The sequence below is a fragment of the Thermobia domestica genome, chromosome 7 (assembly GCF_964235325.1).
Source record: "Thermobia domestica chromosome 7, izTheDome1.hap1.1, whole genome shotgun sequence".
In the NCBI taxonomy this organism is placed as follows: Eukaryota; Metazoa; Arthropoda; class Insecta; order Zygentoma; family Lepismatidae; genus Thermobia; species Thermobia domestica.
The window spans coordinates 220,247,722-220,273,849 of NC_137460.1; the positions used below are offsets into that span (position 1 = coordinate 220,247,722).

Consider the following 26,128-nt stretch of genomic DNA (forward strand, 5'->3'; position numbering starts at 1 on the left):
CACACAACAACAGTTCATATAATTTTATTTTATTTATTTATTTATATCTTTTTTAAATGTAAAAGTTCCTTAATTTTAGCTTTCAGAAAATCGCGTTTCTTCGTTCTAAAAGTTTTAGAGGTTTCCCGCCTGATATCTGCGAAATTTTGTGTAGTTATTTCATTCAGATTTTGTACCCAGCGTAATTTTGCCTGTTTTCTCTTCTCTGTTAGTTTTATGCATTCCTGGTCGAACTATGGTTTGTTCCTACGTATTTCCGCTTGTCCCAATTTTTCGTTTGCTGAAATTTTAATGCTATCCTTAATTAGACCTTGGTAAAAGCTTAGTAAGCATATAAAACAGTGTAGTGTTCATTGTTTTTCTTCCCGAGCTTCTTCAAGGGATAATTCTAAATCCCAACTTTGATTACCATTAACTAGATTTGATTTTGAGTTCAGCATCTCCCTTTCAACAGCGAAGCTACGACATGTGGACCTATTGATTACCATGGAATTTGAGCCATATGAGCTCCCGCTAGGAGCCAGTAACTGGAGAATCAAAACCTGCACAATAATGTTTTATGTGTAGGAAGCTCGTTATGATCTACAGCCATGCCATTTGGTAAAGATCGAATGAGTTCCATGTTTCGCGTCTAAACAGCAGTTAATTATTCTTTCTCCAAACTCATACTTAGTAAGAACCCCGATAGCTCGTGAGCTCAGGGTTTTCGCTAGTCCGCATCTAAAATGTATGTAGACTAACAGATCACTGGATATATTAAACATTGTGTTGTCTAGATATTTGGTTCCCGACATATTTGGAGTTCGGACTTCGTGTGTATATATATATATATATATATATATATATATATATTGTCAACCCCCTGTGTATGCCTTTAATAGCAAGTGCGTAGCTCGAAGACGCACGGAGATTGTCCTCCGAACATTTTCTATAATGTCCGGGAAACTTCAGTTACTAGTTCTAAGAAAGTGAACACAATCCAAGTTACGTTAATAGTCATTGTATTTTCAATAAAAGGTTGTGTTCGTTACATCTGTTACATAAGTATCTTAGATGTCCTTTTTCTGTTATGGATTGAGTCTATGGAGAATTGTTATTGTAAAGAAATTTACTGTTTTATGCTTTTTTGAGTTGTTCATAATTGCGGACTTTCTAAATAAAGTAGAAGATTTCATTGGTTGTATATTAAAAATAATATAGTTAAGGGTTTCAAATGTGTTAATTATTTGGTAGCTTTTTTTTTAAAAAAAAAAGTCAGAAAGAACGAGAGAATAAAGTTGAGGTGTTCAGAGCTGGCAACCTTGAATTTGAAATCAAGCTATCGTTCGTGAGAGGAAGCTTCCCGGCGATGATCGTGCACGGAGATAACATGTCTTGGCCTTGAGTTCTTTTCCTGTTGCTTGTGTCTGCCTCTTGGCTGTGCTTTCGTTATAGTGTGTTAAAATTGGACGTGGATCGACAGTGTAGCGTGGGGTTGAAAGTGAGTGACTTATGAGATGCTATATAACGTATTTCAGTGCTGTTTAATTCAGTTTAAATACGAATGAAAGAATTACAAAATTTGTTTTATTCTTTTTCGTTAATTTTTTTTAAAAAAAAGTTTGAAATGGTCGGATGTGATTCGAGTGGGCAGCATGGTCTGTTTGACCTATAGTCATGTGTTGTGTTACAAGCTTATTTTAGCGGGATATAGTAGACGTAAGACGGCATCAGTTCCAGAAGGAGCTGGACGCTCATACTTTTAGGGATTATTCATTGAGTATCTACGAACTTAAAAAGGGGGTAACAAACCCACTTTCATTTACTTCGCAAGTGATACGAAAATAAAAAAGAACGTACCTGTTTGTTGTTCTTCTGCCTTTATTTACATTAGGCGTTTAGTGATGTGCAAATGTTTGCGAGATGTATGCAGTAGTAGCAGGTCTAGCGTGATTGCTTTGTGGTTTTTGTGCAAAGAACGGAAGGTTGGGGTTTATTCCGTACAGGTTTGCGTCATTGTGTAGAGGTTTTTGTGAGCTGAATGCAACGCGAAGTTTCGGTTTTTTGTTTTTTTTTTTTTGCTTAGAATTACGTAAGAGAAAAATATTTCTTTGTACTTACTTGTTGAATTATGAGTTCTGGGGTCTCCTTTTTGGAACGCCATTCAGGTCGGTTACACACCCGATGGTTAGGTCAAAAGAGAAGTACCTTGATTTTCTGCTTTGGCCTTCGGTTTCGTCGTCCCAGTGGTCATATAGGGCTCTTGTCTTTCTTTCAGCCCCTGGGTTTTTCCTTAGCGGTCCCAGTTCCCGCAGTACATCTATGAGTAGTTCAGAGTGTACCCCGTTGACGTAACCGAAGGTTGCTAGCACCATTCTGTCATGGTATTTTAAGTTACTTCTCCAAAAAGCTGTTCTTATAAATTGAGGATAAGTCCTTGCAGGTCCAATTATATCTTGTAACTCTAACCACAGGTGTGTTCTCCGCCGAGATGCCATTGCGTACTGAAGGATCTGCGCACATTAACGCAGCGGTAGTTGTTCTTCCGGTAGATGGGAGGGTGGTGCAGTAGTACGAGAAAGAAGAAAAGATGGCGGGAATTGTGATGGTGACGCCATGCTGCGTTTCGTGTTCGTTAACTGAATACGAAATAGTTGAAATCACGACGAAAGAAAAAGCCACTCAAAGCATCGGCGTTCTACAGGAACATGGCGTTCTTCCGGTAAGTATATTGTGCCCTGGATGTGGTAGGGATGCTTTTTTCAGTAGGGAAAGGAACGTGTTTAGCTGTCGGAAAACACGTTTCATTGGGAATTCGAGGAGGAAGACGAGGTGCAGTTTTTCCTCCTCGCTTTTCAACGGAACGTTCTTTTCTAGAGCTAAACTCGATTTTTTAACGGTGATGCGCCTTATGGGTTACTGGTGTTTGAATAGTCGTCCAAACATCAGTAATGCTATTACGAATCTGAAGATCTGCAGAAAAACATGTGTCGATTGGTTTAATTTCTGCCGTGAGGTTTGCGTCTGCTGGGCTATGGATTACTCTACTAAACTTGGTGGTCCAGGAATAACAGTTCAGACAGATGAATCCAAGTTCGGGAGACGGAAAAATCACTGCGGTCGTGTGATCGATGGCACCTGGGTTTTTGGAGGTTATGAGGTTGGTTCAGGGAATGTATTCATGTGTGTCCTGAAGGACAGAAGTGCTGTTGAACGTTCTTCAGCAGTGAGTGAAACCTGGTACAACCATTCATAGCGACTGCTGGAAGTCATAAGATAGGTTGGCTGAGGTGGGATTTCAGCACTTCACTGTGAATCATACCCTGAATTTCGTAGATCCCGTTACTGGCGCTCATACGCAAAATATCGAGCGGTTGTAGCGAGACGCGAAGGACAGCATTCCTAGATATAGAAACAAACAAACACCATTTCATAGGACATCTGGCCTCCTTTCTTTTTCGGAAAAAGTATCCCCTAGAAACGCGGTTTCACATCTTTCTACTGGAAGTAGCCCGAATATATCCCACCACTATTTGATGGTGAGTCAAAATTAATGCTTTTTGCTCTTTATTCTCTTTTTTTATTGCCCTTGTACTTTGTATATGACTGTATGTGCTGGGGGGGGGGGAAATTTAACGCATATCGCATGTCTTGTGCACATGGATACTTCTTACTCTTGCATTACGTAGAAAATTGATGGTTTTTCGTGTAGAAGTGGTAATAGAACACAGAAGAAACGCAGATCATGGTGTATTTACACTTTATATTGGAGTGTGAATACAACATGATCCGCGTTTCCTCTGTGTTCTGTTCCCACTTTTACACGAAATACCATCATTTTCTTACGTAATGCAAGGGTAAGAAGTATCCTGGAGCACCGAAAACAGGGGCGGTCTCATGTATACTATTACCTTTTAGCGAAGTTTGTGCTTTCATTCTTTGCTTTTTTTAGCATAATGTTAATGGCTATTGCTGCTATTAATTTTTGGGGGGGCCTGAATTTATTTATCTTTGTCGTGAGTAGTTTTTTTTTTATCAATAGACTCACTTTGACAAAATTACGTTACACTGCCGTGATTCCATTAATCAGTCAATAGTGTAGAAAATACAAGTCTACGAAGGGTGCAGATTCATAAATTCTGGACAGGTAATTGAAAAGGAGTGAAATTTTTACGTCTCTAAGATTATGGTAAGTGAGCTATTTAGACTGCATGTGTAGAGGTGTAGATGTGCCTTTCCGAAGAGTGGGTTGTCTATTAGTCCATTTTGATTGGTCCTTTCTGCTTATTTCTGGTGATTTTGTCAACTTTTTTTTAAAAAAATATATATTTTCTCTTCGGAATCCCCCCCCCTCCATGAAGAATGGTCGAGTCGCGGTTTTATGATCCAGTATTCTTGATCACCTCCTTACCTATTTGATTTAAGAAATGTTTCCTTTTGGGGGGGGGGCGTTAGTTTCAAATTGTCCAGAAAAAGCGGATTAATGCTCTGAATACCAGTTACTTTATTCAATCGTTCTGACTTTTAGAAATTGAACGAGAAAGTTTAGAATCATACTTTTCATTACTTATGTAAAATTAATCCGATTTTTGAATTAATGGAATGGAAATTCTTCGTATGAGTGATTCTATATTAATGTAAAGGTATGGTATAGGAACAATTTAAACTGCCAAGTTTAAAATACCTTACTTGTTAGGAATATTATTCAGATAAACAAAGTATCAATACTCTGAACTTGTGGTTATTTGACATGTTCGTTTGACTTTAATTTAAGTTTTTATCTACTTTACAGTGGAAACGTGCCAAATTAGATGGAAAAGTGTAAGAGATAGGTATTGCAGGGAGAAGAAAAAGCCAAAAAGTCAGCATATGAAAAGAAACCTTGGGCATTGTTCCACTATTTGAGTTTCTTAGACGACTATTTGCAACCACAGTCGTAAGTATATTTTGATTTTACACTCAATTCAGTTTGTGTGTTACCTTATTCAGCTGATTCTTTAAAATTAATCCATTATTCAGTGGATTCCGAAGGATTTCTACTGTATGTGTGTGTGTTCGGACATATCAAGTACTTGTACGCAAAATAATTATGTATTGATATGTATAGTGACACGCACAGAGAGGCGAATGGACTGTTGAGACAATTCATTCAGAAATATGAAATGTAAAAGCCGAAATTCTAATCCGATTTATATTACTATTAATTCAGTTAATAATTTTTGTTCACGAGTTTAATTAAATATTGAATAAAAACTATAGTTTGGAACAGTACTGCTATTATAAAATGTAAATATCAAACGGTTTTTCCCAGCATTCAATTCTCACTGTGGGTGATATTATGTTGAGTCTCAAAATGACTGAGTCGGATATTTTCATTTATTGAAATACAGACACGTAGGTCGATAGTAAGCTTCTGATACACAATATATCTTGTTTGTCTTGGTTCTTTCAACTGGACTTACTAATTATAGGTATAGCGCGTTTCTTTCGTGGCAGCCATTTTCTTAAGAGAGAAATAGGTTCAAATGTGTTTCCGAAACTTTTATTAAACATGGCATTTTGAAAAAAAAAAAGATGTTATAAAATAAGGGTACGCTTCACTATTTCCAAAATACCGTTTAACAATTGTTGGGAGTGCAGATTAGAACTACTAATTTCTACCAGAAAAATGGTTTTCATAAAAGGACAGAACCTACCTACATGTTACTAGCCTAGCAGCGCTGTTCAAGGCATTGAAAAAGTTTCAGACAGCATCGAAAATATATGGAGAAGTATTTGCTCTCCGAATAAAAAATTAGGTTTTTCTAAAATCTGGAGTCTTCAAAGTGTAATTAAGTACAGAACATTTTAATTATTTATTCGTCAGTTTACGCTGACTTTAATTTAAATATTTGTGTAATACTACGATATTGAGGTGCTACCACCTAATGACTATTTTCGTACAATAACTACTAGTGTCTAAATATTGATGATTTTAGTTGCACTTAAAATCTTTCCGCTAGAATAAAGAAGCATATCGCATGATATTAAATCCAAAGGTATTTTGTGTATGAAATCTGCTTATAATCTTGATTTAGTAGTAACTGTTTACAGCTTACTATCCAATATCCTGGCTTCATTTTACGAAATGGTTTTGAGAACATACTTATGGGAACTATTGTTATGTTAACATTCTTCACTTACGTTAACATTCTTCACCTAAGATTATTTATGCTCCACTGACTACATATTTTCCTGGATGATATTATTTTCACAATACATTTTTCTTCACTGTAATATATATTGGCACCAGTCTGTTAGTTCTTTCTTTGTACACGTGTTTTGCTTTTTCAAAATATTTCTAACCAAGTATTAAGTTATATTTGTTGTTAAATATCAATATCATTAATACTATTTTTTTTCTTCCTTAGAACTATCACCACGATTAGAATGACTCCGCCAATTAATGAAATTTTGCTGGACAGTAATGCGGTGCAGGACGTTGAAGATCCATCTTCCTCTTCTGATGGAACGGGGCTGCAGTGTTTTTCACAATCCACTGTTGAAAATTCCAGTAGTAGTTCCCAAGATCACCAGCTAGTAACCTGTCAGTTAAACACTGGCAAAGAACGGATGTCCAAACGAGGTGAGTTTAAAAAGAAAATCACAAATTATAAATTCTTACTTCCATGTGCTAAATTTTGTCTGGATATTCTACCTATAGACAATTCTATCCCGTTAACCTTACAAGCTACAGAAATAATTAGAGATGTAAACACCGTGTGCGTGAGTTTTCTCGGGGTTCTCCCGTTTCCTCCCACTTTCTTAATTCCACAATTTCATTCATTACTCATCATCACCGTCTCTGTTAGCCTAACCGGCATAACCGTGGAACGTAAAACTCAAAGATTTCATTTTATTTCATGATTAGAGACGTATGTATCGGCTAGGTGGCAATTCCTTTTCCCTGTGATTGACTCCCTCTAGATTTCTTCTGCTTACTTATATCACAAGTTTCTTTGCGTGTTTTTCAAACTTTGATCTCGCGCTTGTAATCCGATTACTTTAGGTATTTCAGATCCAAATATAATTGTTTTCTAAGAGCCTAAGATCGGTGGATAGGTACATTTTGACAATCAGTTGTAGCATTATTGAAATAAATCCTAATGCTTCTTTCATTGCTTATGCACATTGCCACCTGAGGCTTGCTGAAATATTAGAAACCTACAGCGCTAAACAGAGAAAATCATCGCTGATATTTCAATTGATTAGAGCGATTATACTAAGTTGGTGTCCATCTTACGTGTCTAATAATTCTAATAAGTCTCGTATTCCTATTTATAGAAACTTATTCCATGTTTTATCTTTTCAAATGAGACTCATTATCCTGTGAAAGGAGGGGTCGCAATCCTTCTAACCAGTATTAGAAATAGAAGAAAATGGAAAACTATATGACCAACATGGTATCTAACTTTCATATCTTGCGCATGAAGTGTTAAAAATAGAGGGGAAGAAGTAAGTTCAGCAGCGAACCATGGAAGATAGTGTTGAACCAATGTACATTATCTTAGGCAAGAACTGCATGTTTTGTGACCAGATTTATTAGTGTCGTGAGTAGCATGAATTCTCTCATTTTACTACCGTGGCACCCGGTTTCGAGGAAGATCCCGTAAGGAAAATTCCTTATGCATTCTGCTAATTTTAAAATTCCTTAATATATTAATGTATTCTGTTTATTCTAAAATTACTTAGAATATTTATGTGCTATGTTCACATTAGTGTCGTCCTTGTTGTAGAAAAGTCCATTCGAACAGTGAATTAAAATATGGAGAAGTAAGATAAGATCGAATTTTCGCGTATGGAGAAAGTAAGTGATTACAGCTTAACTACACATAATGGCCTTATTTATTGGACATAAGATCGATCTCTTTCGTTACTACGAATTCATATTACTTGACCGAGGTTCCATGTGAAATACAGTAAGCAGATACAAACTGCAATCTCGCTCAGTTAATCTAGGTTTGCATAAAATCTAGAAATATTTTCATAAAGTCAATTTTCAAACTTCGTATAAAATTGAATTTTCTTTTTTTTTTTTTTCTTTCTTTCTTTCCGGCTACAATTGAAGAAGGACATAAACATCTTGGTTTGGTTGGGTGTAGGGTGGGAAAAAAATCATTTAAAAAAATAATTTTTGTTATTTTTTATTTAAATCGATTTTTTTATTTAAATCAAATGTTTCACCTTGTAAATTACGAGTCGCGAACTGAAGAAAAAGCATTAAGAATTAGTATTAAATGCTAATTTTGCCATTTAAGTGAAAGTACTAGGGTTGAATTTTGAATTAATCCCCAATCGTTAACCTATATCAATCCCAAACAATGTTTCTTAACCTTTTTAAATTATGACTTTCTTTAAAAGTAAATTATAAACTTTCAGTCAACATACATCATCCCTATTTATCCTAGGATCATGGTTCATACCTCATTCTCTTATTATGCATTATTATGAGTAATGATTATACGGTCGGTCATTCTACATGAAATCGATCAAGCTGAAAACCTTGCGGTATCAGATTTCAATAAAACTTTGTATACATGTAGGTCCCCACAAGAGATGATCATGCACCAAATTGTACCCCATGTAGTTTTAGAGTACAGGGTAGTAAATAAGGGACAAATTTGATGGTTTTTGTAGAATTTTGTTAGCTTCAATTGGTCGTATCTCCCGTAAATAATGAGCTAGAGAGAAGAATAATATACAATCTTGAAGAGGAAAAAATAGGCTACAAGATATGTCAGGAATGTTTATTTGAAAATCAAATATCATTTTCAGGGGAAAATTTGGATCAGATATATCTCAGGAAGTGCCCATTTGAATTCCTTGAAATTGGTTATCAAGGTTCATATGTCCGTCATAAATGTACCAAATGTCAAAACTTGGGCTAAGAATGGGCCTGTAGTCTACAGTGACATCCGTGTGACCATGTCAGGAAAGACCTGGGGTGCCAATGTGGTATAACTACAACGTTGTATTCCATATATTTCGTTCGTAATGAGTTCAGCAGTGCTCGAACATTTTGCCATTAAATAGAAGAAGAAAGAAATAACGTAATCAATATCTATGGATTGATCTATATATTTCTGTATGTTGCTATGGTGACGTAAATAGTTGTCAAGGAGATGTTTCTATAATACTGAGAATCGCCATAACAGCTTTGGTGTGTGATGTAATGTAAAATAAGTAATTTCTTCTCAAATGTAGTGATTTAGAAATTGAGATTGGAGTATGTTCAGTGTAACTATTTCTAATATACGTAATTAAAATACATGAACTCATTATTATGTCACTGTAACCACATATATTGCCACAGTTCGTATCTCTCGTAGGGCCCTACATGTACACTAAGTTTCAGCAAATTCTGAAACGAAGAGTTTCTATTTTTTCTTTCTTTTTTGAAAATTTGGTTCATTTCACATTGAATAGCTCTATGTGATTTATGCCTCTTCCAATATTCTTTTTAAAAAATCCTGCTACGAGCACTTATTAAAAAAATTAAAATACATTGAAAATTAATTGAACAAGATCAGAGATTGTGATCAGATACACAAAGAAAGACATGGCAATAAAGAAATACTTTTATCCTATACAGCATCCCTGTTTATATACAGTTATCCAGAATATGCGATATAACCAATGATATCATGCCATGATTATGAAAAAAATATAGTGAAATCTGCGGATGTATTAAGATTTGTCGCATCTCATTCCGCTCTCTAGTCCACCAATGGAACAAATGGTCAATTCTTTCATCGTTAAGCAGTTGTGTTATCAATTGTTTTAGCTTACATTTCATACATTTGAGATGTAAGGTGAAATATATAGTTTAATTATTTACAACAGAAATTAAAGAGTTCATCAACAGCCTTAATTTATTTATAACAAGTTTTTGCTACCGTAGTGAATAATTAAACGTATTGAGAATGTTATTTTAAGTATATGAAGGAGATACTAGTGTATAAAATTTGGGTATTTTATTTTTTATGCTAAGAGAGAGTAACTATTTTGCATTCCAGAAAGAAAAGGTCTGAAAGCGAATTTGAAGAAGCACTCCTTGCTGAATTAAGAACTCCTAAGGAGTTAACGGAGGATGAACATTTCTGCATGACTGTTGCAAAAAGCATGGGAAGATTGAATGCACAACAGAAGACAAAGTTTAAAATGAGCGCCCAAAAGATGTATGAATTGGAGTTTGGGGAAAACTGACGATAATAATAATCATAATATATGTATTCTGTATTGAAAATAATTGTAATTATCAGTATTGAAAATATTAAATAATAATTAACTAGTAATAGTTTGTGTGTCTAAATTCTTAAACCACAATGGATTTCTAAGATTTTCTCACGTAACGGCTTTTTAATGTTTTAATTTACATTGTGAGTGGTTTCCTGCCTACTATTTTATTTTGGAATTCATGTGATACCATATGCATATGAAAAACACGTACTTGCAGAGAGAGAGAGAGTGACTCGTATTTGTTGAAAAATTCGTTGTGCTTGGTTCGAAAAATCTTTCATCATACTCATTATTCATAATTCATTGCAACGTGATAAATGTGTGACGTAGAGGTTTTTATTTTTTTTTTATCTTTAACCGTTTATATGGCTACGCAAACTTTGTTCCACATTTGTAAACAGAAATCTGTAAAATCTTCAGATGAACCATATATAGTCCGGCAGCCAGGGTCGATTTTCGGCTCAGTTGAGGGCAGGATTTGCAACTTTGGGTGAAGATTGTTTGGCCCATGGGAAGTATAAAAATGAATGTTGCCCGTCTGGGAAGAGCAGCTTTTCCAAGATGGCGGCCCAAATCCAAGATGGCTTCCATCAAACAGACGCATTCACATTTCCCTACATAAAAATGAAACGGTGAGAGATATGAAGGTTTTCCTTTATTATAAAGACGTTGAATGGTCTGTGGGAAGTTAAAAAGTACATGCTGCCCGTCTGGGAAGAGCAGCAGTTCCAAGATGGCTGCCTAAGTCCAAGATGGCCTCCATCAAACAGCCGCGGTTTCACATTTTCTTTCATAACAATGAATTAGTGATAGAAAATAAGGTTTTTCTTCTTTGTGAAAATGTTGTGACCCACGGGATGTTGAAAAATAGATGTTGCCCATCTGGGAAGAGCAGCTGTTCCAAGATGGCTGTCTAAATCCAAGATGGCCTCCTCCATTAACATTTCCCTACATAAAAATGAAACGGTGATATATAGGAAGGTTTTTCTTCATTATAAAGATGCTGACTGGTCTATGGGAAGTTGATTGTTGCAAGTCTGAGAAGAGTAACTGTTCCAAGATGGCGGTACAAATCCAAGATGGCCTCCATCAAACAGCTGCATTCACATTTTCCTACATAAGAATGGAATTGTAATGAATATGAAGGTTTGCCTTTTTTTGTAAAGATGTTGAATGGTCTATGGGATGTTAAAAATGGATGTTGCCTGTCTGGGAAGTGCAGCTGTTCCAAGATGGCTGCCTAAAATCAATATGGTCTCCATCAACAGCTGTATTCAGATTTCCATACATAAAAATGAAACGGTGGTATAGGAAGTTTTCCCCTTTATTGTAAAGATGTGAATGACCCATGGGCAATAAAGAAATTAATGTTACCAGTCTGAACAGAGAAACTGCTCCAAGATGGCCGCACAAATCCAATACGCCCAAATCCAATAGACAGTGGACATGTTTGGATAACATACCAAATTATCAAATTGATTCTTAACCCTTGCGATCATCGTGTCCACTTTGATGGACATCAATTTTATACCGTTGTTATGAGGCTGATTATTATGATATCCAAGTACTCGTGCTTGGAGCCTTTATTGTTCATTTGTAGTCAAAATATATCCCGCTTGTGCAACATTGATGGTGTAGTGACGTCATACTTACACGATGGATAAGAGCACGAAGAGTAATGGAGGTAAGCATTATAAATATTTATTATTTTTGTTATTTCTACAGCCCCATTACTTGTGATTTTAAGTAATCATAATGTCTAGAAAGAAAACTTGTGTTAAATGATGATAATAGCTGTTATAGTTATCCCGTAATATGTGTTTCAAATTGTGTGTCCTTTATCTTTGACATTGTGACTCAATGGATGTTTTACGACTAAACAAAGATATGTTGCAATTTTAGGTAATATTATTCGAATTGTGCGTTGTATCTTCTATATATATAAAAGAGAACGCACAAATCCTTTGTTCCCTCATCACGCTAATACGGCTGAACCAATTTCTTTTATTTTTGGGGGGTTATTAGGATTTGGACCCTAGATGGTTTTTATCATATCACTTTAATTTTTAATTACCAGTGTCTTGAGATAATTGACCATTCAAGTGTCCAATAACGTACAAATCCTTTGTTAGTTCATCATAGGTAAAAATAAACGTATTTATATGCAACCCGCATGACCGTGTCACTCGGCGGGTTAACATAAATGACAGGCGATATACAGCGGAAAATAGCTTGAATCTTCTGTTTAAAATTTTTTAATTGATTTGCTTATTTTTACAGACACTTTTACAATATGCCAGCACGTAAGACCAGTAGATTAGGGCGAAGAACAAGAAAGGCTTCATACATGCGAGCATCTCGACAAATGCGAGACGGTATTGGTATTGAAGCTACTACAGCAGCTATTCAGAGCCAAAGTGGAGACCAGTTGGAGGTTGAAGCTACTTCAAACAGATTGAGGAAAAGATGTCGAGTTGATACTGGTACATCTGCCATTGCCACTACATGTAATGCTACTGCATCTGTCACTGCTGCTAGATCTTCTAATGCAGTTGTATCATCTGATGGCGATTGTGTTCCACCTACGCCTTACACAGCAGTTGTTACTGAGGTTTTTCATACGGTTCACGCTCCCAGCGACCGATTTCGACAATACAGGCTTCGCAATTGGAAAGACTTTGACATGGCTGCTTTCCTCTATGATCCACACGCCGACTACAATGCATCGGCTGTTTTGAACATCGGAGAGATGAATTCTGCTTGCACATATTGCCAAGCACGTAAGTTCAAAAGTGAGACACCTGGGATGTGTTGCGGAAATGGTAAAGTACGACTAGACAGTTTCGCAGATTTGCCTGAACCTTTGAAGTCTCTAATTACTGGCTCTCATCCATCGTCCAAGCACTTTCTTAAAAACATTCGCAAATACAACTGTGGTTTTCAAATGACTTCCTTCGGTGCATCTGGAACATCAAGTCAAGATGATGGATTCAATCCAAGATTTAAAGTGCAGGGACAAATTTACCACCTTCTTGGTTCATTACTTCCAGCAGATGGTCAAGGTAAATTTTTACAGATATATTTCACTGGCGACGAGCATGCAGAACTTACTGCGAGGCAGCAAAATATACCGGGACTTTCGAGTGACGTCACCCTACAATTGCAGAGAATGTTGCATGAAAGCAACTGCTATATTCGTTTTTTCAAAACAGCCATGGAAAAGTTACAAAGCAACACTCACAAGGTAGTAATAAGAGCTGATAAAAGACCTGCAGGAGAACATGAGAGACGTTACAACGCTCCATTAGTAGATGACGTGGGTATTGTTATTGTAGGAGAGGACTTTGAAACAAGAGACATTATCATAGAGAAGAGATGTCACCAGATTAAGAGAATTGCTGAGACTAATCGTTCTTATGATAGCCTTCAATATCCTTTGATGTTCCCAAGAGGTGAAGATGGTTATCACTTCAACTTTATGAAAGTAGACCCGTTAACTGGTCATCCTACCAATCAGAAAATTTCATCTATGGACTTTTACTCCTATCGTTTAATGATTAGAGAGGTAGATAATCACATTCTTCGATATGGTCGTCTTTTTCAACAGTATGTAGTGGATATGTACGCTAAGATTGAGAGTGAACGACTTCTATTCATACGTTTGAACCAGAAAAAGCTGAGATCCGAGGAGTATATTCACCTTCGTGATGCTGTCAACGCAGATCGAGACTTTCAGCATATTGGTAGGCAAGTTATTTTGCCCTCAACCTTCACTCGCAGCCCTCGACACATGCATGAATATACTCAGGATGCTATGACTTATGTTAGAAACTATGGTTGTCCTTCACTCTTTATTACCTTTACATGCAATCCTTCATGGCCTGAAATCAAAAACAACCTTCTCGCAGGCCAATCAGCACCAGACAGGCACGACATCACCGCAAGAGTCTTCCATCTGAAAGTTGACAATCTAATGGATTTGTTAACTAAAGGTAAAGTTTTCGGAGAATCATCAGCTTGGATGTACACTATAGAATGGCAAAAACGAGGCCTGCCACATGCGCACATCTTGCTGTGGTTAAAGGACAAAATACATCTTTCTGATATCGATAAGATAATATCTGCTGAACTTCCTGATCGAGCTGAAGACCCTCTTCTGTTTGATGTCATTACCAAGAATATGATTCATGGACCATGTGGAATAATCAATCCCAGTGCACCTTGCATGATAAATGGCAAATGTTCTAAGAGGTACCCAAGAAGTTTGTTGAAAGATACACAAACTGGTGATGACGGATATCCACTTTACAGGAGAAGAAGCCAAGCTGATGGTGGATACACTACAAAGTTGAAAATCAGGGGTAACGGACAGCAGGAGTTTCAGATAGATAATCGATGGATTGTTCCCTACAATCCTCTACTGAGCAAGATTTATCAGGCACACATCAATGTCGAGTTTTGCCAATCGGTAAAATCGATTAAATACATCTGCAAGTATGTGAACAAAGGGAGTGACCAAGCTGCACTCACTGTCCAGCCAAACGAGCCTGACAATATCTTAGATGAAGTGCATCGTTATCAAACAGGACGATATATTAGCAGTAACGAAGCAGTATGGAGAATTTTTGGTTTCTCAATCCATGAACGATTTCCAACTGTTCTACATTTAGCAGTTCACCTGGAAGATGGTCAGAGAGTAACAGTGACAGAAAGAAACTACAGAAACGTTGTTGAGAATCCACGAGATACCACTTTAACTGCTTTCTTCAAACTGTGTCAGACAGATCACTTTGCAAAGACAATTTTATACTGTGAGGTGGCACAATATTACACTTGGAATCCTACTAGAAAATTGTTTCAAAGACGAAAAAATGGAAATGTTGTGTTAGAATATCCAGGAATTAAACGCTCCAATGCTTTAGGTCGTGTTTACACTGTTCATCCTAACCAGCAAGAATGTTTTTACCTACGTTTACTCCTTCATCATGTAAGAGGGCCAACATCTTTCGATGATTTGAGAAGACATGATGGCACTATTCATGCAACTTATAGAGAAGCATGTCGCTCAAGAGGATTACTTGATGATGATAACCAGTGGAATCTTGCTCTCGCAGAAGCTGCAGCATGCCGTAATCCAAATAAGATAAGAGTTCTGTTTGCAATCATTATAACAGTCTGTCAACCGTCTGATCCCAAGCAGTTGTGGGACAATCATAAATGTTCCATGGCTGAGGATTTCTTGCGTGTGGAACAGCAACAGAACCCTGACAGCATTATCGAATTCACTGATCGTCACTATAACAGTTCCTTGATTGCTCTAGAGGAAATTGTTCTTACAATGACAGGCAAGCGGTTAGGTGATTTTGCTATGATAACACCTATTAGATGCCAAATATCTACACTGCCTCATGAAATATTGCGAGAATTAGACTACGATGTCAACTCTCTTCAAATATTAGTACGAGCGAATGAGTCAAAATTTTTAACAGAACAGAAGATTGCGTACGATCGAGTCCTTCAGAGTATGTCAAGCAAACGCGGCCATATTTTCTTCTTTGATGCACCTGGTGGAACTGGCAAAACGTTTGTCATCAATACGATGTTGGCCAAGGTTAGAAGTGAGAAAAAAATTGCTTTGGCAGTAGCATCTTCCGGAATTGCAGCTACTCTTTTAGAAGGTGGTCGGACTGTACATTCAGCATTCAAATTGCCTTTGAATATGGATATTGGGACACCAACGTGTAACATCAGAAAGGGATCACCACATGCTATGCTTTTAAGCCAGGCTGAATTGATTATTTGGGACGAATGTACAATGTCACACAGAAAGTCATTAGAAGCCTTAGACAAAGTTCTAAGAGATATAAGAGAAACAAACAAGCTTATGGGTGGAATAACTGTTTTACTTTCCGGTGATTTTCGTCAAATTTTGCCTGTAGTCAGAAAAGGTACACCGGCAGATGAATTGCAGGCATGTCTGAAATCTTCTGTTCTCTGGCCACAAGTAGAAACGATTAAACTAACTCAGAATATGAGAGCTTTTTTGACTGGAAGTGAGCAGTCTGAGCAGTTTGCAAAAGATTTATTGGAAGTAGGAGAAGGGCGATTAGAAACAGCAGAAGATTCAATCGTACAAATTCCTGATCGACTGTGCCAATTTGTTTCTACTGTTGAACAGTTGAAAGAGAAGGTTTTTCCGTCAATTCAAGAACATCTGGCTGAGAACGAATGGCTCTGTGAAAGAGCAATTTTAGCAGCCAAGAATACTGAAGTTGAAGAACTTAATAGGGTGATTCTAAGCGAGATACCAGGAGATGGAAAGACATTTCTTTCTGTTGATCAAGTTGTTGAAGAGACGGAAGCAGTAAATTATCCTATTGAGTTTTTGAATTCACTTGAACCATCAGGCATGCCTCCTCAGGTGCCATTGTAATGCTGCTTCGCAATTTGCAGCCACCTATACTGTGCAATGGAACGCGACTTAGGATAGAAAATTGCATGAGTCTACTTCTTGAGGCATCTATAGTTAGCGGAAAATTTAAAGGAGAGCGAGTTTTTATACCAAGAATTCCTTTGATACCAACAGACAGCACTATACCATTCAGACGTTTACAGTTTCCAATCAGACTTGCGTTTGCGATGACGATTAACAAATCTCAAGGACAAACGTTAAAGGTTACTGGAATTCAATTGGCATCTCCTTGCTTCAGTCATGGACAGTTATACGTGGCCCTTTCCAGAGTGGGTTGTCCTGACAATTTATTTGTGTATGCTCCTGATAAAAAGACAAAAAACATCGTCTATCAGAGAGCACTTCGATAAAAAAGCGAAAAAGAAAAAAGGAACCACCTCTCGCCGTATTCTACGGAATGAATAAGGGGCACACGCAGGGCCATAGGGGCAGTTCCTCTGCGCGCTCAAGTGTGAAATGGTAACTTAAAACCAGATAAGATAGGGTCTACTCATGATAATGGTATCCGCATCGACCACAATACTCATTTACAATTATCTCCTTAACGGCTAATCACAATTTAATAAAACATTCTTCAATTGGATTCAGAATCAAAAAATATATTAAAGAGGAAAATATCAACTTCTTGTTGTACATATATTTTCAATACTTTGAAGATGTTTCTATATGTAGTCCATATTATTCATATTACTACATTGTCCCATTTCGCAAATATAAATTATTTTCTTTTGATGTATAGAACGCGTTTGAACTACCTTTTAGTTTTCCGCTACTCACAAGTAAACCTTACGTTTGGGTGAATCGAGTTGCTGACTGAGACACACATGAGAAAGTAGTACTAAATGTGGTCAGTATTTCAGTGAAGTTGTAGGTGCGAAGCTCCAGGGGCTTAGGAGATACAGCTACCAGAACATCACATGGAAGTACAGAAGTCTTCATACAGTTGGAGATTAAAAGCCCTGTAGGACCTCTTGTAACGACAAAAGGTGAATAACAAATATATAGGTACATATTAGGACTAGGGGGAGTCATATAGTAAGGGTATACCTGACGTCGGCCATCTTGAAATCCGCCATTTTGAATTAAGATTAAGTTTTTAAAATAGAAATAAGTTCATGTGATACATGATTTAAGGCGCAAATTTAATCAGAAGAACGATGGTGACGTTAATTTTGATTTACGCGCTATTGGTAAAACGTTACAGGGAAATTAAATATTGTTGCAGCATATGTATTAGTCCTTTACCCCACCTTGTAAATTTTGTGTTAATGATAATAATTAAATAAAAAAGCAAGTGGATAAATGGTAAGAGTTGCCTTAATGGCGGCCATGTTCAAATCCGCCATTTTGAATCAGACAAAAGTTTTAAACAAAACGCATAACATTGACACCTTATTAATAGTAAATTTACCATAAATCCAACGGTATAACCATTTTTGCTTTATCATTAACCAGCATTTGTTATCGCGTAAACAAGTTGCTAGTTTAAGGAAAAATGACCAAAGTGGAATTGAGTCATAACTGAACTTGGGTCTTTCTTCCAGAAAAGTCCTCAATTAGTACAATCAATACACGGGGTATGTAGTTCAGAAAGGAGTGCATGACTTTACAAGGTGGGGTAAAGGACTAGTACATATGCTGCAACAATATTTAATTTCCCTGTAACGTTTTACCAATTGCGCGTAAATCAAAATTAACATCACCATTGTTCTTCCGATTAAATTTGCGCCTTAAATCATGTATCACATGACCCTATTCCTATTTTAAAAACTTAACCTTAATTCAAAATGGCGGATTTTAAGATGGCCGCCGTCAGGTATACCCTTACTATATGACTCCCCCTAGTCCTAATATGTACCTATATATTTGTTATTCACCTTTTGTCGTTACAAGAGGTCTTACAGGGCTTTTACCTCTAACTGTATGAAGACTATTCTGTACTTCCATGTGATGTTCTGGTAGCTGTATCTCCTAAGCCCCTGGAGCTTCGCATCTACAACTTCTCTGAAATACTGATCACATTTAGTACTACATTCTCATATGTGTCTCAGTCAGCAACTCGATTCACCCAAACGTAAGGTTTACTTGTCAGAACGAAGTATTTTTTCCCACATTAATTACCACATACTTATATGTACCTGAGTATTTAAATGCCAAGAGCAACCATTTTTCAGTTCTTTGCTAATTTGAAAAGGACTTCAAAAGTTATTCTTACGAGATTATAAAGGCTAAGCCTAAAACAAAATTGTTAATATGCCTGCAATAGACTTTGAGAATATGATAGCTGGAGTCCCCAACGCTAGGAGAAGGAAGGATTAGTACGACAGTTTTACTCAGTTTTTGTCTTTCGGAACACCTTAACGAGTTACTTTTTCTTTTAAGAAGGGATAATATTGCAAGAATATGCATCTTTCTTTAGCATTCAAATAGGGGTATAGGTCCTTAGTTGATGTCCATTGTTAAAAGTTTTACGTAAGATCACAGGTTATCACATCATTCATCTGCATCAACTGATAAATAATTTGTTGAGCAGTTTATTTCATAAATATTGGCAAATGAGACGACAGCGCATCGTTTATTTGAATAAAAAGTTCATCCTACTTCTATCTATATTGGAAATTCTTAATACATATAAGAATCTACAGACTCGGAGTTTAAGAAAATAGTTTTCGTGCATGTTCATATCTATCATAACCCGGTTCCTGCCTGCTGCATGATGGACACGGCGCTTGATTGTATTAGATACCTTGTTAATAGGAGGGAATAATCTGCCGCACAACACAAGGGACATGTAAATAAACCAGCACTTTTGTACAATTAGTTTTCCCATGAAATATTGTTAGGAAATGTTATGAAATGTGTGTGTGGGTGTGAGAGAGAGAGGCTTTTCTCTTTCAAAGGCGACTGGAGAAAGTTACTTTATTTCTAAACTAGTTTCTTTCCTTTTAGGCACCTGGAGGTAATGGGTCTGAATTTTATAACTATAAAGAAACATACAGCAGAGTTTTACTGGCTGCTTGTGATGCGAATTATTGCTTCACAATTATGAATACCAGAGGTGCTGGGAGACAGACTGACGGGGGTATATTTCAGGCATCGGTTTTTGGCCGAGACTTTTATAATAATGAGCTTGACCTTCCTGATCCCCAGTTACTTCCTGGAGGAGGAGGATACGTGCTGCCATATGTTTTTGTCGCTGACGAAGCATTTCCTCTTCGGGCAAATTTAATGCGACCATTTCCCGGAAAGAATTCCAATAATGTCCCACAATTAACGACAATGAAGAGAATTTACAATTACCGCCTTTCAAGAGCAAGGAGAGTCATAGAAAACACATTTGGCATTATGGCGTCAAGATTTCGTATCTTCCGGAGGCCAATTATTGCAAGTGTTCCCGTTGTGGAAAGAATTATTAAAGCAGCGGTATGCTTACTTAACTGACTCCGGAAAGAAGATATGAAAAATGTGAATACCAACAAAATGTACTGCCCTAGCGGTTTAGTCGAGTTTGAGGACAACATTGGTGTCTTTCACCCGGGACAGTGGAGAAAGGAAGTGCCCGAAAATGGAGCATTGCGAAATATAGGGGCAACAGGCACGAACAATTATACAGGGTGTCCGAGAAGTCCTTCCCTGATTACAGAAATTGATAACTCAGGCTAGAAATAAGATAGAAATATGAAACTGGTGTTGAATTGTTTACAAACTATAAAAGTTTTTGTCTGTGTTAGGTTTGTTCTATTTTACCAAGTCTCCATTTTTTTGTTTTAGGTTTGTAGTACGTAAGTAAGAAGCCCAAGAAGCCATGCCAACCAACCAGGAGAAGGCACAGTGTGTCCTGTGGTACCATGAGACACGATCACCAACCACGGTGCAGAGACAGTTCCGGACAACATTTGGGAGGACTCCACCTGATGTCAAGAGCATTAAAGCCTGGTATGAGAAGTTCAAGAACACAGGGTCGGTTGCTGACCTTCCGAGGTCTGGTCGACCAAGAACCTCAGCAGACAAGGTGGAGGCTGTGCGGCAGTCTTTTCTGAGAAGTCCTAAGAAATCGGTGCGCAGGGCCTCACGTGAATTACAGATGCCAAAAAGCTCTATCCATGACATTTTACACAAACGTTTATTGTTTCGTGTTTACAAAGTGCAACTCGTTCAGGCCTTGTTGCCCGACGACGGTACACGTTGATATGACTTTGCGGTCGAAATGCTATCACGTATTGAGGACGATAATGGTTATCTCAGACGAATTGCCTTTTCCGACGAAGCGACATTCTTTGTCAGTGGAGTAGTGAATCGCCATAATGTACGCATTTGGGGTTCAGAACCCCGCAGGGAGTTCACCAGAGGCAGTCCAAAGGTGAATGTTTGGTGCGCGTTATTGCACGATCGAATTATCGGGCCATTCTTCTTCGCTGAGGATACCATCACATCTGCAGTGTACCGGGATATGTTGCAGCTGTATGCTGTTCCTCAGCTGCTTCAGTATCATCCCGATGTCATTTTTCAGCAAGACGGTGCACCACCTCATTGGGGTTTGGACGTCCGTGCCTATCTCGATAGGACATTTCCTGGGCGATGGATTGGTCGTGATGGACCAACAGCTTGGCCTCCACGCTCTCCTGACATAACCCCATTAGACTTCTTTTTATGGGTTTATGTCAAGGATGAAGTCTACCGAACACGTGTACCAGATCTTGAAACCCTGCAGCAACGAATAACCACAGTCGTTGCATCGATCCCTCCAGTGATGTTGGCTAATGTGTGGATGGAAATTGAATATCGCCTAGATGTGCTACGTGCTACCAAGGGTGCTCATGTGGAAGTGTACTGATGTGATCAAAAGTTTTATAGTTTGTAAACACTTCAACACCAGTTTCATATTTCTATCTTATTTCTAGCCTGAGTTATCAATTTCTGTAATCAGGGAAGGACTGTAGTTATGATGCTAGTTGTGTCCGTTACGGATATGCGTCGTACTTTATGAACGAAGGACAGGTACCATGGCAGTGGAAAAATACATGATATGTAACTTTCATTAAAAGTTGTATATGAACGCATGAGGGTGGGTGAGGTGGAATGTGTTCAGTAAGTAACCTTACAGTTAGTTGTTGTATGGCAAATTATTTTCCTTCGAGAATAATTTTGTAGTTTTCTTTTCCTTTACGTTTTTTTTTCATTTTGTTTGATTTTTATACCACTGGCAAACTTAATCTAGCCGTTGTCGAAACTAAGGAATTTGAACTAATTTATAGGGTTTTGTTTCTGTCTGTGTGTTGTTACAACCTTCTATTATTGAAACTTTTGGGCAGTAAGATGGCTGTGATAGCGTAATTTTTAGAAGTTCATATTTTATGGAATTTAATTTGTTTTTAAAAAAAAGTGATATTGAAGATGTGAAATTTGCTCGTATATAAAATTTTAACCGTCGAAGGTTGATTTATAATTTTAATTGATAAGTGTTGGATGACTTCCCTTTTTTTTTTTTTTTTTTTTTTTTTTGCCATCAGACTGGCAATTAAATTGTAGTATTTGAATGCTTGGTTTGAAATATATTTCAAGTGCGTCTTCCAAGTTAGATGTTTCTAAAATTCAGTCCTGAGTATTTAATTTGTTGAGAATATAATAATATATCGTTCATTGCTGATACTGAAGGAAGTTGTTTGATGTGTTTCTCCGTAGATGTACATAGAATAAACAGATTTTGTAAAGTTAATTGCACGTCTATTTTCAAAACGCCAAGCATGTAAACTTTTTACAGTATTTTTCGACTTTTTTTCCTGGTTGAATATTATGTAATTTCATAGAAAATAATGTCACTAGCGTATAGTTAAGTAATGGACTGAGTTTGATACTATGTATTAGGGCAAAGAACATGTTTTTCGATGTGTTGTAATTATGATTTATTCTCAAAGAAAGTTTTGAATAATTAGAATAAATTCTGTTGGAATTTTGAAATCTTTTATTTTTATTTTATTTATTTTTAAATTTTTTTCATTAATATATTTAGGTTGACCATATTGTGTGCTTTCGAAGACCTATAGTAACCGCAATACGATATTCTCTTCGTTTAAATGTGAAATGCCTATTAGGGTAGTCCTATTGCGTGATACGTTGAATTATTCTTTCTAAAACCAGTAGTATTCTCAGGAAAAAAGTCATGTTTATTTACGTATTACTATAGTATGTTTAAAATTACTTTTTCTCCTCCACATTCGTTCAGTTAATGATATATTTGCTTCTATTACAACAAACCAGACGGTAGCAATGGAATTACAGAAAATAAAAATAAGCGTCCAACCTTTCTGAGTTCGACACTCGATCATTATATACCGAGGTTAAAGTGATCAGCAAACGAAATGCTGGGATAAAGAAAGTGGGGACATGGGAAAACTTCGGGAAAACCTATGCACACGGTTTCCTCAATCCATAAAATGCCACGAAGTTATGCACCGATCCAATGCGTGTTACATATAGCTTCTTTACTATATGATGAATGCAATTATTACGAGTAAGGAAAAGATGGCTAAATCGTTATAAGGTTTATGTTATTTCGTTAGGACCGTTGCATGACCCTTGCGGATAGGTTCATTTTTTTTTCTTTGTGTAGCTGATTGTAATTTAAAGCATTCCGCAGGAAGGGCTGTTTGCTTGGTTATTACATACCAACACAACGATTATGATTTCTCTCTTCCTAGCTGGGCTATTTCTTGTGAGGACAGGGTGTGAACGTTTACAGTGCAGTGCGCCTTTCATCGGAGTTTTGGGATTGTTTCACCATCGCTGAGGAACATTCAGCATTGGTACAAACAAGTCGAAGAAACTGGATATTTATGCAAGGGTAAGAGTTCAGGTCGTCCCAACACTTCGGACGGATTCGAGTGTGCAACGAAATCAGCAAGTGTAGTCCGACAAAATCAACACACTGCCTGCAAAGAACATGCAATTTTTCATAGGACTGTGTGATGTATGCATTAAGGAATCATTTAGTCTACCGACCATACCGATTACAAGTCGTGAAAGTACTTTGTGCTGATAAGAGAAATGTGTGTAGTTCTCTATTTCTATATTAGAGATCATGGGAGACGATACATTTTTATCACGATCATGGTGGTATTCCATACTAGCGTTTTGCTCTCAAATACTTTCGGAATAACATTTCCTTTCCACTGATTGAAAATTCGGATAGGAAAGAACAGCTCAAATTACTTCATTCGTTCCTAAAAGGAAATGGAAGACTTGTTCGGTTGGCTTTAATGTTCCTTCCGTATTGAACCCATTACTTATAGTATAATCTGGACCAGTTCTACGTGTCCCCATGGGATTTCTGAGGTTACTCCTTTCCTCTCCCCCCACATTCTCATTCCATCAAGTCTTCAGTGTTCACTTAGTTTACATACAGGGCATAATAGTGGAACGTTTCATTTCATTTGGACCACTTCTGTTAACGAGAATGTCACGTGCCCATAAAGGACACATTGATGTGGGGAAGTGCGAAGTTTTGTTGAGTGCCTTGTCCTTTGATAGTGCATAATGAAGTAATGGATATCCAATATTGTAATGGTTTTTAATCGATACGACTGGCTCTTGTATTAAAAAGTTCAAGATATGATTCTATGTTTGTAATAAGATCATAGGCTATTTTGCATATTTCTTATTTTCCTCTTCAGGAGGAAGAGGATGGTTCAAATTCTATGCCTATGTCTTACGTGCCCCTAAATTAGGGACACACAACTGGGTATATATCTAATGCAGTTACTTGTCAACTACCTTCCTTTAGTGCAATGAAAAAGGTTGTTCGACTTGTCCGTACAATAGCTAACAGAATTTCAAATAAACCTGCATCGTTAGTAGGATTGCATATATAGTATGAGTTTACAGTGACAAATGATTAACAGTATCTGTTGCACGACAATGGACAAGAAGAGAAAGGACTTTTTTTTAGTAGAATAAATTTAAATTTTCGAAATCATTGTAAACACTGGTATTTTGACGGTGCTTTCTAAACCGCTCCTATGCTTTTTCATGAAATTTATAACATTCATGGTGTGAAAGACAATGTAAATGTACGAACTGTTTTCACTTTATTACCTAACAAAACGAGGGAGGCATGTGGCTGCATGTTAGAAGTAATACATACTCTTGGACCTACGTTCGTACCAGAAAGTTTTGATAGACTTTCAAGTTGCAGCCATGAACGCGAATCAAGCAACGTTTCTACAAGTAACTCTTTGTGGTTTTCTTTCACTTTCGCCAGTGCCTCTGGAGAAGAATCTAAGAAGAAGGCTTACAAACAAAGCACAGTGAAGACCTCGAATTTGTCTTAAAGATAAGAAAGCTAAGTGCCTTTGCGTATGTACTAGAGATTGATGTAATAGAGTATTCCGAAGTCCTTAATGATAGACAATTCTATCAAACGAACGATGAGGATCTTATGCCTACTGACTACTTTGAGGACAAATAATAATTGGATAGGGCGGATTACGCGAAGAGGAGAAGACGACCTCCAACGTGTCCTTTGTCGTCGTGGAATTATCTCCAATCTGTACTGGATTGTTTTCCAAAAAGCAACAATTTTCTTGACGAATGGAACCGACATTTCAGTTCCTTAGTAGGTGCTCATCAAAATCTTTACACACTTCTTAACTTGCTAAAGAAGGAACAAAACCGTGTGAGCAGACGAATCGAACAGTTAAGTTGCACGACAAAATAAACAGAATTCACCATGAAAATATATAGAAACTGCTCGAAGGATTATGTTTATTGTACAGGGCTACGGAAACCGTCCATTGGAAGATTTACCAAGTATCGCGTATAATGGAGAACGTCAAGTGTAAAAGTAAAAAGTGAGTAAATTGCTGTGATCAATGTGGATTTTCGCTTGAATAAACTTAGAACGAAATAGTAAAGTGAGATGGGTGGTCTAAATTAAATTTCGCTGATGATGCACGTGTATATTTCACTTCAAAGCTACCGATCTTTCTTTCTTCAATTCATAAGGAGTTTGATTTACCAGTCTCAAGATCTACTTCATGGATCACCATCAATTTTGACCAAGACGTAGAATGTCAAAAGTTAGGAATGGGGTTCTTCGATGGGGGTGATATCGAAACTAGAAATGGTAGAAAACAATCATTTCCTTTTTTATCGTTGATCACTATACAGCAAATAAGCAATAGATAGCGAGAAACGATTTCTCTCAATCGATTAATCATTCCAATAATACCATTCAGTCCAATTTATCTTCATTCTTAATTCTATAGTAACACCGGAAGTCAAGATGATCAGATGTCCCATTCTAGCCGGGACAGTCCCTTTTATCAACCGTTGTCCCGTTTCTTTCTGATTCTCAAGCGGGACGTGTAAATGTCCCATTTTTAAGCAAAATGACCCAGGCGT

At 37.1% G+C, this 26,128-nt stretch overlaps 1 protein-coding gene and 1 long non-coding RNA gene across 2 annotated transcripts; both read left to right on the forward strand.

Moving 5' to 3' along the window:
* Positions 1–6,395: 6,395 nt before the first annotated feature.
* On the forward strand, positions 6,396–10,164 carry LOC145689007 (uncharacterized). The gene is made up of 2 exons (XR_014132059.1): positions 6,396–6,604; positions 10,035–10,164. It is a non-coding gene; the product is annotated as an uncharacterized LOC145689007 (long non-coding RNA).
* Positions 10,165–12,550: 2,386 nt separating this feature from the next.
* Positions 12,551–16,690, forward strand: LOC145689557 (uncharacterized). Its single transcript, XM_081763735.1, has one exon. It carries the CDS (start codon positions 12,551–12,553, stop codon positions 16,688–16,690), a length of 4,140 nt encoding a protein of 1,379 aa, XP_081619861.1.
* The last annotated feature ends 9,438 nt before the right edge of the window (positions 16,691–26,128 follow it).